This window comes from Poecilia latipinna, unplaced genomic scaffold (genome assembly GCF_001443285.1).
Source record: "Poecilia latipinna isolate Pla-1442-1.1 unplaced genomic scaffold, P_latipinna-1.0 Scaffold3870, whole genome shotgun sequence".
NCBI classification, from domain to species: Eukaryota; Metazoa; Chordata; class Actinopteri; order Cyprinodontiformes; family Poeciliidae; genus Poecilia; species Poecilia latipinna.
Window position 1 is genome coordinate 17,793 of NW_015116486.1, and position 18,019 is coordinate 35,811.

Here is an 18,019-nt window from a genome sequence, read left to right on the forward strand (position 1 = left end):
GTAGTCACTTTAAATCTTGGTGGGTCAGGTGAGGCAAAAAGCTCAAATGAATCCACAAAGACCTCATTTTCCCCAGTGGTTTCATTTTGAACCTGTGGGGTCTCTCTGAAATGAACCGAGCGTTGTCGTCTCTCTTCATGGTTTCTCTCTCTTTCTCTCTCTTCTCTTTCTTCTTCTTCCTGCAACTCATCAAACTCTGCTTCCACCTCTGGGAAGTCAGAAGTAAAGACTGGCGATCTCCCGACTTGGGAAGTTCTTTCTTCCTGATCAAATTCACTTCCTTCCTCGGAATCAGGAGGAGAGGGAGAATTAATATGCCCAGGAGGACTTTGCTCAACTGGACGAGGAGAACCTGTAGCCAATTCCCTGACCGCAGATGAGCCAACACAGCTCTCTGTCATGGTGGCTATGGATCTATTTCGCCTTGGTTTTGGGCTGGTAGAAATGTGCCGTGCATCTGAAGGCCTTGGCCACTGTTCTGCAGGCGGGGTCATTGAGGTCGACGCTTCGCGTCGCCGTGGACCATTATTCTGAACTGCAGTGGAGGTGCTGGGAATTGGTTCTTCATTTGCCATCTCAGCTGGACCCACTCTCTCCAGAATCAAGGCTTCAGCATGATCTATTTCATCTCTTTTAATTCGTGGCATGTTCCGTTTTGCCCAACGAACTGCCACTTCAAATGCCTCTTTCCACTGAGGAAGAAAAAAAGTTGGAAGTTCATCCAAAAGGTCTTTCAAAGTCTCCTCATAGTGCTGACTCAAAATCTGGTAAGTAACTTGACCCCAGTTTTTTGCATTTCCAACAATCAGATCCATGGTTGCCCTAGTGGGCAAGGCCGGTTTAATCATTCCAGCCAGCGTGTCAACCATTCTAGAGATCATGCGTGGTTCTGGTTTATCGGGTGCTTGGGTGACATTTTGAAGATGATGCACAGTTTTAATGATGACATGCATTTTGCGAACCAGTGCTCCAAATTGTGGTTCTGCTGGTTGGCGTATGAGATCAGAATCTCTGACTGCAGGGGAACGCTCTCTCCTGGGTGATCGTCGATAATCACCACGGACCGCTGCAGCAAATGAACGGGACTGATCAGTTATGGTTCCTGGATGTCTGAAAATGTTATGTTATTCAAATATGGATCTTGGTTCTGATCCAGAACTTTTTTGTTTTACTGTGAATAAACAGAACCAAATGGCAGCGGAGACACTTTGAAGGAATACTGACATCAGCCTTGCTTGAAGAAAAATGTTCAGACATTTAAAATAAATCTGAATTGAATTTCTAGAAGAAATGTGCAGTTAATTTTTTCTCCACTAGATGGACTGCTGAAGGCTGAGCAGCTGCATATATGATGCNTTTTCTGCCAGATGCTGTGGGATGATTGTGTTGAACGCTGAGCTGAAATCCAGGAACAACATCCGCACATGAGTATTCTTCTCTTCCAGGTGAGCACACAGTGCTAAATGCCTTTAGCACTGTGTGGGGTCATAAGAATGATGCAAATGGAGAAGTGGTAGAACAAACAATGGATAAGAAACAATTGGTTTGTATTAATAATAGAGAAGGGACAAGAATTGATATTAGAAATGGAAATGAATCAGCATTAGATCTAACTCTAGTCTCAGTGAATCTTGCTGGGATTAGTAATTGGGAGGTTTTAAAAGAATCAACATTAGGAAGTGATCATTATCCTATTGTTATTGAAATCAGTTTAGAAATAGAGAAAGTTGATCATAGGAATATAGAAAGATGGATTTTTAAAAATGTTGATTGGGAAAAATATAAAATAATAAGTGATGAAAAAATGCTAAAGGTTAATTTAAATTTGGATGTAGATAGTGTAAATTCTTCTATCTGCGAAGCTATTTTAGGAGCGGCCCGAGGAACAATTCAAAGGAAAAAAGGAAAGTATAATAAAAAAATAGTACCATGGTGGACAAAGGAATGTGATTTGACAATTAAATCTAGAAATAAAGCCTTTAGACTGTTGAAGAGTAAACAGAATTTTGAGAATTTGTTGGCATCTAAAAAGTCACAAGCTTTGGTTAAATGAACAGTAAAAAGTGCTAAAAAGGTTTATTGGGGAAATTTCTGTAATTCAATAGGAAGGGAAACAAACATTTCAAAAATCTGGGGAATGATTAAACCAATGAATGGAATCAGAAGGGAATGTGGTTATCCAGTTCTTAAGAATGGAGATGAAATGGCTCTAAATGAGGAGGAGGAGGAGAAGGCAAATATCCTGTTTAGGAAATTTGTTGAAATACATAGTAGCAATAATTTAAATATAGAAGAAATAAGGAAAATAGCTTATATTATTAAGGAAAATAGTAATCTATTAGAAGTAAATACAGAATTTAAACGCAGTGACTTTTCTGTTTTTTTCTTTTTATATTTTTGCAAATGATTGCTTAGCTAGGTTCAATTATGTCGAATTAAGTATTTGACCCACGGAGAGGATTTTTCATTTTTTTGCCCACGAGATGGCGCCGTCTTTTAATCGGGTGAGTTCTCGTTATGTGAATCACTTGTGCTCACGGATCAGTGAAAACTGGTAATCCACGTTTCTTTTTTTCTCCAGCAGGTGGCGTGAATCAAAGAATAATCTTTTTAAATGATTAATTATTATTGTTTTTAAATGATTAATTATTGTTATAAATTATTATTTTAGCGCCATATAGATCTGTTTACATAGCATGTGATCTTTTTCCATAGAATGTCACACGATCTGCAGAGAAACAATTTTCTGCGTCTTGCAGAAAAATAATTCCAAATAAAATGAAAAATATTAACAAGGACTTAAAATGGAACACTGACATGTTCTTTATTTTTTTTCATGTGCTCTGTTAACGAACACAGAATGTCCACCCATCTGGTTCAAACTCCGTCTGTTTTGTTTTTCTCTTTCTGAACTTCGTTACCCATAATGCATTCCGTCGACGAAATGGATGATGGGTAATCAAAGTTAATTGCCCACATTTTTTTATGACATTTATTCCGGCAGATTTATGAAACGTTTTCTTCTTCTTTTTTTTTTTCTAATAAAGTTCAAAGTGCCTGATGCACAACAAACCGATATGCGCGGCTTCAAACCTTTAAAAGAAACTTACAAGCTTAAAAACATATGGAGAACTCAAATCACCACAGACCAGCCTCGCTCCAAATTTTGTTTTAGTTAATAATTTTATTTTGTCTGTACAGTTGTACGTTTTCAAACGTCTTTTCTGTAAATGGGATCTCTTTTTCACTTTTTGAGGGGATGGAGGGGACAAACATACCAGAACTGCACATTTACATATGTCTGTGCCGCATTCATTACTCCTTTAATCCACTTATTCAGACATTTGCCAAATAAGCATTTGAATTCCAAAACGGCAGAAAAAGGCAGACGGTGCATAAAAAGCTCTCTCTTTCCCCCCCATGTTTTTACTTTTTTTTCAGAACTTGAATCCTTGCTAATTCCTAATGCTGTAATCCAACTTGTTATTGGAAACAAGTGAGCTGTTTTTTCGTCCCTTGCTGTAAAACACACCAGCACCGTTTATTGAGCGGCACCCTGTTCTCCCAGGGTTACCGGGATTCTTATCAAAGACTCAATGGCGTTTTCTAAACTTTTTTTTCTGTAAATAGTTCATTATTCATTTCAGTGTCTTTCATTAAGAGCTTAAATGCAAAGCGTGAGCAAAACAGTTATTTTTAAAAACGGTTGAGTGACAGCGTGACAGTTTTTTGATTTTTTTTTCACATGTCTTTATTTTCCCTAATGCTTGCTTTCTGGCAGACGAGGAGTTCCACACTCTGCAGATTCGGTGCTGTGATCGTTACCTGATGTTCGAGAACCTCAACAAAGGTCTGGAAGTGCTGGATAAAATGGGGCCCCAAGAAGAAACAGGAGGAAGACGCAGTGGTTGATCTGACTGCAAGTGATGAAGAGGAGCGTTGGAGTCTGTCGGAACTCAAGCTTTGCAAAGAGCTCTTTTGTAAATGGTTATTATTTTTGTAAATAGTTAATTTTTTACTTTTGTAAATAGTTCAATTTATATATATTTTACAGTGTGGTTTTCTGCTTTATTTTTATTTTTCTCTTGTTTTTATATTTTTTTCTTTCTTGTAAATAGTTAATATATTTGTTAGTCTTGTTATTTGTGTCCAAAATTGCTGTTTTTGTTGAAGAATCTTTATTTATTGCATTCCTTTCTTGTCGTCTTTGAATTAAGTCATTATTTATTATAATATCTCCATTATCTTTTATTATTGGGAAAAAATACTCTTTTGAATTTTCTGACATTTTTTAAAATAGTATTCCAAACCCTGTCTAATGCAGTGTTTTCCCCCAAAGATTCACAATATTTCCTCCAAAAAAGGGACTCTCTATGTGTATAAGAAACGCACTTAAGCCCACACGACACGTCAAGACAGACTCCATGTGATTTTTTTAAATATATATATATATATTACACAAGAAAATATAAAACATTTAAAAATAAACACAGTTCAACAAAGTGGAGCATTTGCACTTGCTGAAGTTAAACAAGTATTCAGAAGAAACAGGTAGAGGACTGATGGTAATGAGGGCCAGTTTTCAGTTGTGCTCTATCAGCACCTGTCTTTTTTGAGTGAAGGCCCTGTAGCTTCTAGCAGGTAGACCAGCTTTCTTGCAGAGGTTCACATACTCTTTATATGCAATGGATGGTTTCACAGCATAATTGAGATTGATGTATGCCATCTCTTGGGGCATCCACTTCCTGCTTGTTCCCAATGGCAAGAACTCAGAGCGACTGGGAAGGACGTTGGGCTCCTCGTCTTCCTCCAGTAATGGTGCATCTTCCTCATCGTTAACGTTAAGCTCCTTGGGAGGGTCTTTCTTAGGTTTCATCCCTGGTACTGGCACCATCCTGTAGGGAATGTCATAGTGCAGCTTCCAGAGATTGAAGCCAAAGACTTTCTGAAGAAGGGAGGAGGAGAGAATCTTCAGGCCTTGCAGCTCAAACTGTGAAACCCCCATTTCACTGATTAGCTGCTTCAGTTTTTCAAAAGAGACAAAGTCTTGGTTCATGAGCATTCCCACACCACTTGCGAAGGTAAGTATTCTGGACTTGGTTTCTTTTGTCAACCTTGGCGGGATCCTCTTGAGAACCATGGAGAGCCACGGCATCCCATGCTCCTTGTACCTCTCCAGGTTCCGGGCATACGAAAGGCCCCTCCGCTCTATTTCCATGGCAACATCTCCCACCAGTGCCATGGCTGTCGCCTCGTCTGAAGGGGCTTTGTTTTTGTCCACCACCTCCAAGTAGTGAGCAAAGTTCCAGGTTGCCTTGCGGGTTCCTGAAAGGTCCCGGTACTTGATGTCAGGGAAGAACCGAATCTTCAACTCCACAAAACCGGCCTTGAGACACTCCATGACATCCATGCCTTGGCCACTCACTAATTCCCTCGCCCTCGCAAAGGTGAAGGGCTTGGGAAAGGATTTTCGCGTGGCGAGATTTTCGACCAAAGTCCCAAGGTTGACGTGACCCTTCAGCGTCCCTGGACACTTTGGTCCCTGAAGCTCCAGGAGAGGAAGCCTGTCATTTCTTCTGAACAGGTCTTTCAACAGGACCTTGAAGAGCTCCGGTCCAAGAATGGCTGGGACAGCATCCAGGCAACAAGTGAGCGGAAAGATCCTCTCGATCCTTTCCGCTTGAAGTGGATCTCTGGTCCAGTGTTGCAGTGGGGGTGGGCTGTCCTCAACTGCAGCTGCATTGAACGGACCCAGCCCCATAAACCCTCTGTTGTGAGTGAGGCTGAACTCGTGGAGTGAGTTTGTTCCCAAAGCAGCTGCGTATGGGACATCGAGATTGGACAGCGGGTGACCGTAGAAAGCCTCCTCCAAGGCTAGTTCGAGCTGAAAGGCCTTCCATGTGGCTTTGAACCCCCCTTTCTCTTTGTTCCTCATCCCAAGAGCCTTGAGTTCCTGCACCATGTGCTGGAGGCAGCGGGACAAGATGAAATTGATCCCGGGGACTCCGGGACCGGAGGTGAAAGCGACCACAATCGGTGCCGCTTTGAAGAGGTCAATTAAACCAGTCGCTTTGAAAAACCTCTCTGGCCTCATTCTCGCAGACTCTCGACCTGACACCTCCGAGGACAACACTATTTCAACCCTTAGGTTGTATTTGCAGATGGACTTGTGGGCCATGTCTTCCATCTGCAAGATGTAATCCGTAGCCCTTCTGTTCATTGCCCCAATGTAATTCGGGTGGGCCAGTCCACAGCTAACAATTAGGCCGGTTACTGGGTGCCTGAAGGTCAACAGATGGAAGGTGTGGGGGCTGTCCACGTAGAACTGGACAAATGTCAACTTTTCAGGCTCTGTGGTTATGTCCCTGATGACTGGCAGGACATCAGGTCCTACAGTGTCCAGGGTTGTCTGCATGTTAACGCATTCGTGCATGGACATGCATGTAAAAAGCTTGCTCCTGTTCCCAACCATGTCTTGTAGTCCAGCCCGTGACCAAAACATGGTGGTGTTTTCATCGCGAGGAGCAAATGTGCAGCCCACGTGCAGGGAGTAGCGGTCAATGTTTTGCAGGTCAGTGATAGAGGAAAGCATTAAGCCCTCTTTGCTCTTTTGTCCAAATCTGTAGACAAAAAATCTGATGGCTGTTTCAGGAAGATCCCTGAATGTGTCCACTGCCTGGTCCAACACTGACAGGACAAGTTGTTGGTCCTGAGGCAGTACATTCATACTCCCCTTGTTCATGAACACCGTTTTCCTGAAGGTGTCGCAACCAAGCTCTTTGGGTGGTAGCTCTTTGAGCAGCTCTACAAATTTCTGCAGCACTCCATTCACCACCTGCAGGCTTTTGATGCCAATAAATTCCTTCAGGTCAAATAACCTGTTGGTGGCCACCAGGTCCCTGGGGAAAACAACAATGTCCAATCGGTATCCACCATCAAGACATGCAAGGGTGGCTCCCCGAATCTTTTTGAGGTGCTCCAAGCCTTGTCTGGACACCCTTTTGAGATCCAGGTGCTTCTTCACAATGTGCCAGGAGTTGTTCAGTCCGTTCAGGTTGTGAAGAGACAAGTTTAGCTTGGAAAACGGGATCTTGACCCCCTTCAAGGATTTTATTTCGACCACAACCCCATCAATATCGACACTGACATCCAGAAGATCCGTAGGCCTATCAATGGGGGTTGCATGAAGAGGCAGAAATACGTCTGGGTTATGCAAAAATTCATCTATGCTTGATGAAGACTCGAAAGCTTCAAACAGCTGTTCCATATTTTCTCTTCCGATTGTATCCATTGCAGAGTAATCCAATCTCTATCCCCAAAAAGATTTAAACGTGGCACTTACAGCGCTTGATTTACAAAGGAAGCTGGTCTGGTGACAAACCGGAGCATTCTCTGCAGGCAATCTTCTTCTTCTCTCCTATTAAGCTTGCGCCTTTTTTTCCAACCTATCCACCTGTTGATTGAGCGGTTGTTCGTGACGTCACGTCCCATTCAGAGCGCGCCTAGTCGAGCGCGCGTTTGGCAGACTCGTCTCGTTCGCCGAGCGCAAGCTGCACCGAGCTGTTTGGAGAACAAGTAATTACATTGTAAGTAAATCAGAATTCACGGTGTCAGTTTTTCTACATGTGGTCAGTACATTTAAAAATTACGCTGTTCATCCTGCTTTGACAAGCGCTTTTAATTCGTTTTCAATACGGAAAACCAAAGTAAAGCAAACATTTAATCTGGGTCTTTGTGTGTGTGTGTGTGTGTGTGTGTGTGTGTGTGTGTGTGTGTGTGTGTGTGTGTGTGTGTGTAGTTTGCGGGGGCTAAAAATGATTAATTAAGTGAAATTCGTTCGATATTTAGACTCGGCCTTTGAAGCTGGCGCCTTTTCTTCCAACCGTTATCTACCTGTTGATTGAGCCGTTGTTCGTGACGTCACACAGCTTTCTTGCGCCCAGGAAGTATGGATGTTTTAAGTTTTAAATATTTTGTTACAACACTGAAATGTTGGACAATAAGAAATTAACAACAGGCAAGCTCAGGGTTATAGTTAAATGTGTTTTTTCTTTCTTTTTTCTCCATTCTCTCTCTGTGTTCCGTTCTGTTACAACATTTGCATATAGGCCACAAATAGTAAAACATTTACATTTTCTTTTTTTTTAAAACTAATGACTTTTTATACAAAAGAGTGTGTCCCTTTACTGCCTAATACATTTTTTCCTTGAAGTTCTTGAAATTGTTTAAAAGTCACTTCATTTAGATATGAATGATGGCAAACCAGTAAACGTATATAGTTAAAAATATTTTCATCAGTGTTTACTTAAGTCAGAAGAAGTGATTTGTGCATTTTGAATCGCTCTGAACTGCCTCGTTCACCCGACAGATGTGCTTTGACCTTTTCAGCTTGTTGTTGTTCTCCCACGGTGATATATATATATATACACACACGGAGAAATGCCCCTCATCAGCTTCTAGAAAAATACACCTCCCTCAAACTCCGTCTATTTTCTTTTGTTTTTCTGAACTTCATTACCCATGAGGCATAGCGTCGAAGCGCAGAATTATGGGTAATCAAAGTTCATTGCCCCCAATATTTGACGACATTTGGCAGATTTATGACACTTATTCTTATTATTCTCTCCTTTTTTTTTTTCCTGATGATGGTGTCCAAGAGACTGACGAGCGAACGGCCCAGTTGTGGGTAATGTATTCCTAATCTTTATTTTGTTTTGACTCCGCGGTTCAGATCCATCACGTGACTTCCGCTCTAGCGCGACCTTTAGATGTTCTCCGAATTTAATTAAGATTATCAATTATACATTATCCCAAAATAACTTCCCCGCTCNTTTCTTGTAAATATTTAGTGTGTGTGTTAGTCTTGTTTGTAAATAAATATGTTTTTGTTAAAGAATCTTTAATATTTATTGTATTATGAAATAATGCAAATCATTATTTCATACTAATGACTTATTATTTTGTAAAAGGCTGGATTTTTAAAAAGCTAAATGAACTAAATGAAACTTTAGTTGAATGTGCAGTGGATTTTTGTCTCCACTAGATGGAGGCACTGAATCACAGACTGGCAAGCGCACGCCCCACTTTTAGGTAATGTATTGATGTAGAATAATTATTATTTCTTTGGACTCCGCGGTTGAGATCCGTCACGTCACTTCCGCTCCAGAGCGACCTTTAGATGTTCTCCGAATTCAATTAAGATGATCAATTTAAACATTATCCGAAAATAACTTCCCCGCTCCTCAAGTTTTTGAAAAAAAATGCTTTTAAATTATTATTATTATTATTATTATTATTATTATTATTATTATTATTATTATTATTATTATTATTATTACCTAGATCTTTTATATAGCATGTGATCGTTTTCCATAGAATGTGAGAGATTCTGCTTGCTCTTTCCAAGTTCTGCAGAGCAATTTTCTGCTTCTTGCAGAAAAATAATTCTAAATAAAATAAAGAAAAATCTAAGGCCGAAATGTTGCCACAACAAAAAAGAATCACCCATATTTATTCGTTTCAAGCCATTGTGTCCTATGCCACCAAAATTTATAGGGCTATTACCATGTGACAACAAATTTGGATAGGAAGACCATGTGACAACAAATTTGGATAGGAAGACCATGTGACAACAAATTTGGATAGGAAGACCATGTGACAACAAATTTGGATAGGGAGATCTAGACACCCACCCATTTTTGTAGGAGGAGCCAGGCATCCCTATATCTACCTGCGCAGTCAATGGTGGTTGTTCACAGCGAAGGTCCAGCGCTTCTACAGGGTGAGTGAATGTATAAATAAGATTTTTTTTTTGGAAAAGGTTTGTTAGGAACGCTGTTCGTTACGTTACACAGCTTGCTTGCCCTCAGGAAGTATGAATGTTTGAAGTTTTAAATATTTTGTTACAACACTGAAATGTTGGACAATAAGAAATTAACAACGGGCAAGCTCAGGGTTATAGTTAAATGTTTTTTTTCTTTCTTTTTTCTCCATTCTCTCTCTGTGTTCAGGTTCTGTTACAAACATTTGCATATAGGCCACAAATAGTTAAACATTTACATTTTCTTTTTTTTTTTTAAACTAATGACTTTTTATACAAAAGACTGTGTCCCTTTACTGCCTAATACATTTTTTCCTTGAAGTTCTTGAAATTGTTTAAAAGGCTCTTCATTTAGATATGAATAATGGCAAATAGTTAAAAAAATATTTTCATCAGTGTTTACTTAAGTCAGAAGAAGTGATTTGTGCATTTTGAATCGCTCTGAACTGCCTCGTTCACCCGACAGATGTGCTTTGACCTTTTCAGCTTGTTGTTGAGAAACACGAGAGAAATTGCCTTGTTTTTTCACGCTCGCCTAATTTTTCCGCATTGTCTGAATCGCTTCCACCAGGTTTTGCTTCCTGGACAAATATGGATGACTATCTGCCACCAGGTTGGAAAGAACTTATCAGTTCATCGCCCAACCGACCAACTGACCGAGTGAGTATCGGTATCTCGTTGGAAGATCTGTTTGTTGTGCACCTGGTAAACCGAGTCTAAATGCTTCACTTTCTGTTGCCCGTCGAAGGATCTACAAGATGCTGATTTCGAAGATGCTGATTTTGCTGATTTTGATGACTCCCCCCTGCGTCCCTGCGGCCAATCCCAGCCTGTCGATGAGCCTTCGGCCGGCCCAGAAGTCTCCGATAGTTCACACATTTGCAACATAAGCTCGGATCAATATCAGGAGCTACTTTCCAGGCTGAGCCGGCTTGAGGAGAGCGTTGCAAGTTTAGACAGCGTATGTTCTACACCCGATAGATCGCTAAGAAGAACTCAGGCCTCCAGAAAAGGGGAGACGTTGGACGCACCCGGCTCTCACCTCCACGGTAAGGCGGCTCTTCTTACACGTCCTTCATATGCGAGATCGTTTCCGACAAAAGGAACGGCATCGATTCTTAAAAGATAGAAACGAAAGTGGTTCGAAATCAACTGTTAACGGATCTAAACAAAACTATCCTCTGGCAGAGGTCATCCTTGGTGACTTCAAGAGAGCTTGTTTGGGAGATCGCACAGGAGTCGGACACCGACAACGCACAGCAGGCAAGCAGTCACGCTAAGCGTTTCTGCTTGGCGGCCTGGCGTCTCCCGGTGGCCAGCGTGACCTTTTTTTGACCAACAACGAGAAGCTCCGCAGGTGTGTACTCCTGCCATTTCCGCAGAATGGCGCGGCATTCAAACAAAGTAGATGTGATCCAATTTAAAGTGTAAAAGTGAATGACGAAATTAACCTTTGTTCTCCAGCTACCCCAAGCACCTAGACGAGAAGGGTTACGCGACGACCACTGTCAAACAGATGCTGGGCAACGTCTTGAAATTTATCCAACATATTCAGGTGAGCCATCAAGAATCCAGCCGGCTCTCTGATGGACAGCTGTCGGCGATCGTACAGGAACTCAAGACTATCCAGGGAGGGGTTTCGAAGAAAGCTGCTGTGCACCGGGTCAGGGTCGCCGGCAAGCTTAAAGACGGTAAGAGCTTCCGTCCTGCGGTCTACATGTTTCTATTTCATCTGATTTCTCAAAGGACTTTTTAAAATAAAATAAAAAATTCCAACGGTTACCCAGAGGACGCCCGCCCCCTGGTGGACGTGGACTTTGTGGAGGTAGCACGGAGGCGGATTCCAGAGCTCCTTAGTAAGTTCTTACATATCTCTTAGCTTCTGCTTCCCCGATCGCCGCCCGGCACGCCGCGTCGAATTTTGTTTGGTTTTCACCTAGATCTGCGTGTGTTTTTCAGGATACGTGGAAAATAGGAGAGGGGCTGTCCGCTTTCACGCCCTCCTAATGGGCTATGTCCTCGGATACCTGGCTGAGACCTCCCGGCACAGTCCCGCCGTCCTCACCTGGACAAGAAAGGAGGATGTTGCATGTGCAGAAGCGTTCAGGGACGGGGCTGGCTTCAGGATTTTGGTGAGTTCCCCCCCCCATCCCCCTCATCAGAACGAGGGCTCCAAACAAAATCCGCGTCTTCTCGCGGTCCCGAAAAAACGATCTGTCCTTTTTTCCCAGGTCGACGAGCAAGAGGTGGGCGGAGCCGGGGGCCCAGCGTCATTCCACGTGACCCAGGAGGAGTACTGCTGGCTGGACCGCCTGACAAGAACCTCTTGCTGCTCCGGGACCTCCTCATCACCTTTCCTTTTTCATGCCGTGGACGGCACCCCGCTGGGCACACCTGGGACCGTCCTGCAGGAGGCCTGGCTGGACGCCGGCCTCAAGGGAGCGGCCAGCTTCCCAGGCTTCCAGGCGACCTCGACCGATGTGAGTCTTGCAGCTTTGTAACGGAAGCCTCCAAAACACCTTTAAGCCAAGTCCAACTCAAACAGGCCTTTTTTTTTTCTTCGCTTTTCATCTCCGCAGGTCGATGCAGGTCTGCAAGCCGCACGGGGTTCTTTGCATGTCGGGGACAAGGAGGACGCCCAGGAGTCGCATTCAGACAGCGACGCAGAGGCAGACTTGGGGGACTTCAGCCAGGATCTTTTTCTGCCCTCCCACCCACTTGAAGAGTCCTCCGTACCGGCGGAGGACTCGTCAAGATCAGAACTCCGAGATGAATCCTTTACATCTAAAAGGAAAGTGGTGTACACCGAAGGAGACAAAAATGTCTTTAATAAATGTTACAAACCCGGTCAAGAAATTGTTGCACACCGGGGTTCTACAAAGCCTGGGCAGCAGAAGCCAGCCTCTTCTGCAACAAGTGTTTCTCGGGGGAGTTCTACGGGGGTAGGACCCTTTGTAGCCATTAAGGATTCCGCCGCCGCTGCCGCAGGCAAACAACAACCGGTTTGTTTTCCCGGGAGGGTTAAGCCCCCCGTTAGTTCAGCCCAACGAGAGACGGCAGCTCAGGGAGGAAAACCACAACCACCGGTTTGTTTTCCCGGGAGGGTTAAGGCCCCCGTTAGTTCAGCCCAACGAGAGACGGCAGCTCAGGGAGGAAAACGACAACTTCCATCAAATCTTTCTGGGTGGCAAAAAGAAACAGGACCTACGGGGCGGCCAACCTGGGTGAGAGTGCTTCCTTCAGAGCCTGTAAATCTGTCCTCGTCTGAAAGTGATTCAGAATAGAGTTAGGGTCCACCACTTTATGTTTCAACTGTTTTGTTAGGGTCAGTTAGGATAGTTCAAGCCACATTTTCATTTCCCTTTTTTTCTCCCCCCCTTTTGTTGCCAATATTGTTCAAACTGTTAATCTATTTTGTTCTTTATTTTTTTATTTTAGTTTTGTTCAAATTTGATTTTTGTAAAATAAAGAATAGTTCATTTATTTCAAATACTTTATTTTTTTTATTTGAATTTTGTTCACATTTCATTTTTGTAAAATAAAGTTCATTCATTTCAAATAAACGTGTTTTATTGTCTGGCAGAAATGGTCGCTTAATTTTTATTACAACTGGGTCACAGCCTAAAAATGTATCTTTTTATGGTCATAATAGAAGACAGCTGCAGCAGAAGAGAAAAATACAACTAAGACAAAAGACAGGTCAACTATGCTTTCTTAAATTTTCCATAAACTTGTTTATTTATTCACACAAACTTGTTTATTTATTCACACAACCTTTTCTTATAATATAATTTGAAACAAACAACAGCATCGTTACAACCTTATGTTTTTTTCAAGAGAAAATTTATCATAGATTTTTTTGTAAGTGGATATATTTGTGAATGCACAATTAGTGTATAACAGCACATTTTATTTTTATTGCAATTACTCCAAATATTGCTCAAAGTGTCTGACATAAATAAGCACGGCCCAGTTGCACGTAATTTGTTTTTTACAATTAATTTGAGTCCGCGGTTCAGATGCATGACGTGACTTCTGCTGGACCTATAGATGGGTTTTTTTTTGTTTGTTTTTTTCTAATCTAAGATAATTCATTAAGCCTTATCCAAAAATGACTTGCCGCTCCTCGAGTTTTGGGAAAAAATGTTTTTAAATCATTTATCTTATTTGTCGATTATTTAGATTCAGGTTTAGAGGAAATGTTTAAAAATCTAGGAAAAAGTCTAATTTGTTGTGGAGATTTTAATGCCTTTAGCACTGTGTGGGGTCATAAGAATGATGCAAATGGAGAAGTGGTAGAACAAACAATGGATAAGAAACAATTGGTTTGTATTAATAATAGAGAAGGGACAAGAATTGATATTAGAAATGGAAATGAATCAGCATTAGATCTAACTCTAGTCTCAGTGAATCTTGCTGGGATTAGTAATTGGGAGGTTTTAAAAGAATCAACATTAGGAAGTGACCATTATCCTATTGTTATTGAAATCAGTTTAGAAATAGAGAAATTTGATAATAGAAATATAGAAAGATTGATTTTTAAAAATGTTGATTGGGAAAAATATAAAATAATAAGTGATGAAAAATGCTAAAGGTTAATTTAAATTTGGATATAGATAGTGTAAATTCTTCTATCTGCGAAGCTATTTTAGGAGCGGCCCGAGGACCAATTCAAAGGAAAAAAGGAAAGTATAATAAAAAAATAGTACCATGGTGGACAAAGGAATGTGATTTGACAATTGAATCTAGAAATAAAGCCTTTAGACTGTTGAAGAGTAAACAGAATTTTGAGAATTTGTTGGCATCTAAAAAGTCACAAGCTTTGGTTAAAAGAACAGTAAAAAGTGCTAAAAAGGTTTATTGGGGAAATTTCTGTAATTCAATAGGAAAGGAAACAAACATTTAAAAAATCTGGGGAATGATTAAACCAATGAATGGAATCAGAAGGGAATGTGGTTATCCAGTTCTTAAGAATGGAGATGAAATGGCTCTAAATGAGGAGGAGGAGGAGAAGGCAAATATCCTGTTTAGGAAATTTGTTGACATACATAGTAGCAATAATTTAAATATAGAAGAAATAAGGAAAAGAGCTTATATTATTAAGGAAAATAGTAATCTATTAGAAGTAGATACAGAATTTAAACACAGTGACTTTTCTGCTTTTTTCTTTTTATATTTTTGCAAATGATTGCTTAGCTAGGTTCAATTATGTTGACTTAAGTGTTTGACCCACTGAGAGCATTTCTCATGAAACACTGCCGGTCAAAACACCTTCTTTTTTATTGTCTGGCAGAAACGCGCACTTCATTTTTTCGTCCACTAGATGGCGCCAGTGGAATAAGTAGTGGTTTTTTGTTAATTGAATCACTTGTGCTGACGGATCAGTGAGAAGTGGTTATCCACGTTTGCTCTTTTCTTTTCCAGCAGGTGTCGCCAATCGAAGCTGCGGCCCTCCACCCACTTTGAGTTAGTTTATTTGTAATGATTTTTTTTTTTTATCAATTGTTTCAAAGCANCAAAAATACAACAATGCATGATGACGTCACAGAATTTAACCCAAATCGGAACAAAGTGTAAGATACAACAGAAAGTTAGACATACATTCATTACCTGAGGCAAGAGATGGGGAGAGCAAAGACGTCTTTGGAGAAGTTGCAAGAGCAACATCTGATTTGTTACTTCTTTGTAGAAAGTTTTATAGTAAAAGGCCGTATTCTTATCTTTAATCTGTTCAAATAAGGCGTATCTTTGCTACCTCCAACCAGGAGCTGTCTCTGACCCTCTATCTCAAGCCAGAAACCCCTGCCGTTTTTACGGCTTCTCACAGATGAGTGTGAAAAGCTGGAACTTCTACTGTATTGTTTTCCCACAGACAAAAGGCAGTTCAAACGATCCTAGCAAACCATCTGCTGTAACTACAGGTAAATTAAAGGTCAATAGGCCAGAATAAGTTACTGATTTAAAACCACAATTCAGGCCATTTCAATCAAGACATGTTAAGTTCTAAAACTAGCTTATTTTAAATTTATTTTCTTAACAGTGTGTGTGTCTTTCTGTGTGCGTGTGTCTTTCTGTGTGCGTGTGTCCCTCTGTGTAGCTGTGTGTGTCTGTCTTTCTATATGGACTTGAGAAATGTCCTTGTCTTTTCACGCTTGTGAAATCTTTTCCCCAGCATTTATCCACACTCACAGTTTTCTTTTCCCCACTAGTTGGACGAAGCAGCTGCAGGGGTGGCCGGGAGCTGGATGGCGCCCCTCAGCTCCTCACCTGCCAGCACTCCGGAACAAGTGAGTGTCCACGTCTGGACGTTACATTTGTTATGGCCCTCATAAGCCAAGTCTAAATTCTTTCCTTTCCGTTATCTGCTGATCTCTCTCCAACCGTTTAGGGTGAACCGGCTGCTGGCCCTTCCAGGCCGCCCGTCGCGCCGATGGACCACACCCAGCTGGTCCAGCAGCTGACGGAGCTGCAGGACGCCGTCGCCGGCCTGCAGAGGCAGGTGACAGGGCTCCTTGCAGCCGTTAGAGCGGCGGGCGGGGGGCCCCTTCCGGCTGCCATTGCAGGCACGGAGGCAGACCTGCAGCGCCCTCCGCTGTACGGTAATGTGTCTAACTTTTTCTCATCCAAACAGAAAAAAATTCTTCCAGAACCTTTATGGCAATAATCAGCGAGAATGCATCTAATGCGTCATTGTCTCTTGTTGCCGACACCGATCACCTGCTTCTCATTTCGCAGCAGCCTGCTTTTGCAGCTGGTCTCCTCTTTCCTTCACACTGCCCAAACGCGTGGCAACAAATCCTTAGCGATGCGGAAGTGCAACGCACCGAGCGAATGGGGAAGTTTGCGTGTTGCGGGGGAAAATCGAAGCAGGTCAAAATGCGTCAACCCGACGAATCTAACGTGGCGCAAAAACAATGCCGTACTTGGCGGAGTTTGGCTACATCATCGAGGCTCACTGCAGTAAAAAAGACAGACGGAGCGATCGGACAGCTGGTAAAGCAGCGGTCCACCGTGTTTTTCCCATTAAAAGGTGTCAAGTTGACAGGAAATGTCAAAGTGTTACTGTGTAATTGTGTGTTACGGGAAAAGATCTCCAGTGAAATCCTATTTAGTCCCACAGCTAGTCTAAAAACAACAAATTTGCACTTCTTTTTAATCCAAATTAAACAAATCGGGCCTTCAGTAAACGCTAATCTTTTAAAACGGACCACATAAATGTAACATTTGTTTATTGAGATTATCAATGCTGTTAAATTTTATTCAATTGTTTAGGCATGCGTAAGTTAAAAAAAAAAAAGATTTTAAATGGTTTAACATTCAAATGCCAGATTTGAAGGAGCTGGCAAGCTGACTTTGTAAAACTTCAAAGAACAACACTCATAGTTAATGTAGTTATTATAGTTTTGTTTTGTTACCGTAGCAGCAATCTGATGCTGTCAATCTTTGAATTTACAAATACAAAATTGGTAAACTGCGATTATGACTTTTTGCTTTTTATGCTGGCCAATTAATCTACTCCCTTCTGCCATGTTTCACTAAATCTAACACAGAAGCTGTTGGAGGTTGTTGAGAACGAGAATCTCAATCGATGAATCATAATTTGTATTGACACTCGGAGCATAAAATCAGCCAAGAAAATCATTCAGACTTTACTTATTTTATTAACTTTCAGCGCCGAAAGGAGACGCTTTACCATTACATCCGAGAAGAGATTCTAAAAAAGTCTACAGAGTCTTGTGAGAAATGGACCTTGGTGTCTAACAGAATCAAAAATGTAACTCTTTACTATGGGCCCTTTGTATAACAGCGTGTGACTCTTTCTCGGCCTTGGTGAAGCATCTCAACAAGGTGCTGATGTTTTTAGCAACAAAAGGGGCCCCTATGAGTCAGATTCTGCTCCAGGCCTCATGCAGCCTTGGACCGGCCGTGCACGATGAGGTAATCTGCTGCACTGCGCAGAGAGGCGGAAGAAACGGCAGCTTTAATTCAATGCTGCTAATTTGGCCCTGTGTGCGGCCTTCGACCGGCCCTCCAAATTCAACCGAGTCCACCGTACACTCTCGGGGTAGTAACTTGGTTAGTTTTTGGCCGTTCCAGAGACAAGTCCTTCCTACGTGAGATAGTTGCCATCGCTAATGGACAAACGAGCTCATTTTTGCTTAGTTTTGGACGCTGTCGTCTGGGCGTCCGGAACAATTT

General features: G+C 41.7%; 1 protein-coding gene across 1 annotated transcript; it reads left to right on the forward strand.

Annotated features, from left to right (window-relative positions):
- The first annotated feature begins 9,377 nt into the window (after positions 1 to 9,377).
- On the forward strand, positions 9,378 to 13,289 carry LOC106941791 (uncharacterized). Its single transcript, XM_015024908.1, has 8 exons — positions 9,378 to 10,480; positions 10,569 to 10,869; positions 11,009 to 11,177; positions 11,285 to 11,511; positions 11,608 to 11,676; positions 11,780 to 11,952; positions 12,052 to 12,300; positions 12,400 to 13,289. Exons 4-8 carry the CDS (start codon positions 11,337 to 11,339, stop codon positions 13,102 to 13,104), a joined length of 1,371 nt encoding a protein of 456 aa, XP_014880394.1. The 5' UTR covers positions 9,378 to 10,480; positions 10,569 to 10,869; positions 11,009 to 11,177; positions 11,285 to 11,336; the 3' UTR covers positions 13,105 to 13,289.
- Positions 13,290 to 18,019: the final 4,730 nt, after the last annotated feature.

Bases quoted from the DNA above. Each gene is read 5' to 3' on its own strand.
- LOC106941791 (XM_015024908.1), top strand. From the start codon at position 11,337: ATGCTGGGCAACGTCTTGAAATTTATCCAACATATTCAGGTGAGCCAT. The intron at 11,512-11,607 runs GTAAGAGCTTCC...ACGGTTACCCAG, and splicing joins CGCCGGCAAGCTTAAAGACG to AGGACGCCCGCCCCCTGGTG. The intron at 11,953-12,051 runs GTGAGTTCCCCC...CTTTTTTCCCAG, and splicing joins GGGCTGGCTTCAGGATTTTG to GTCGACGAGCAAGAGGTGGG.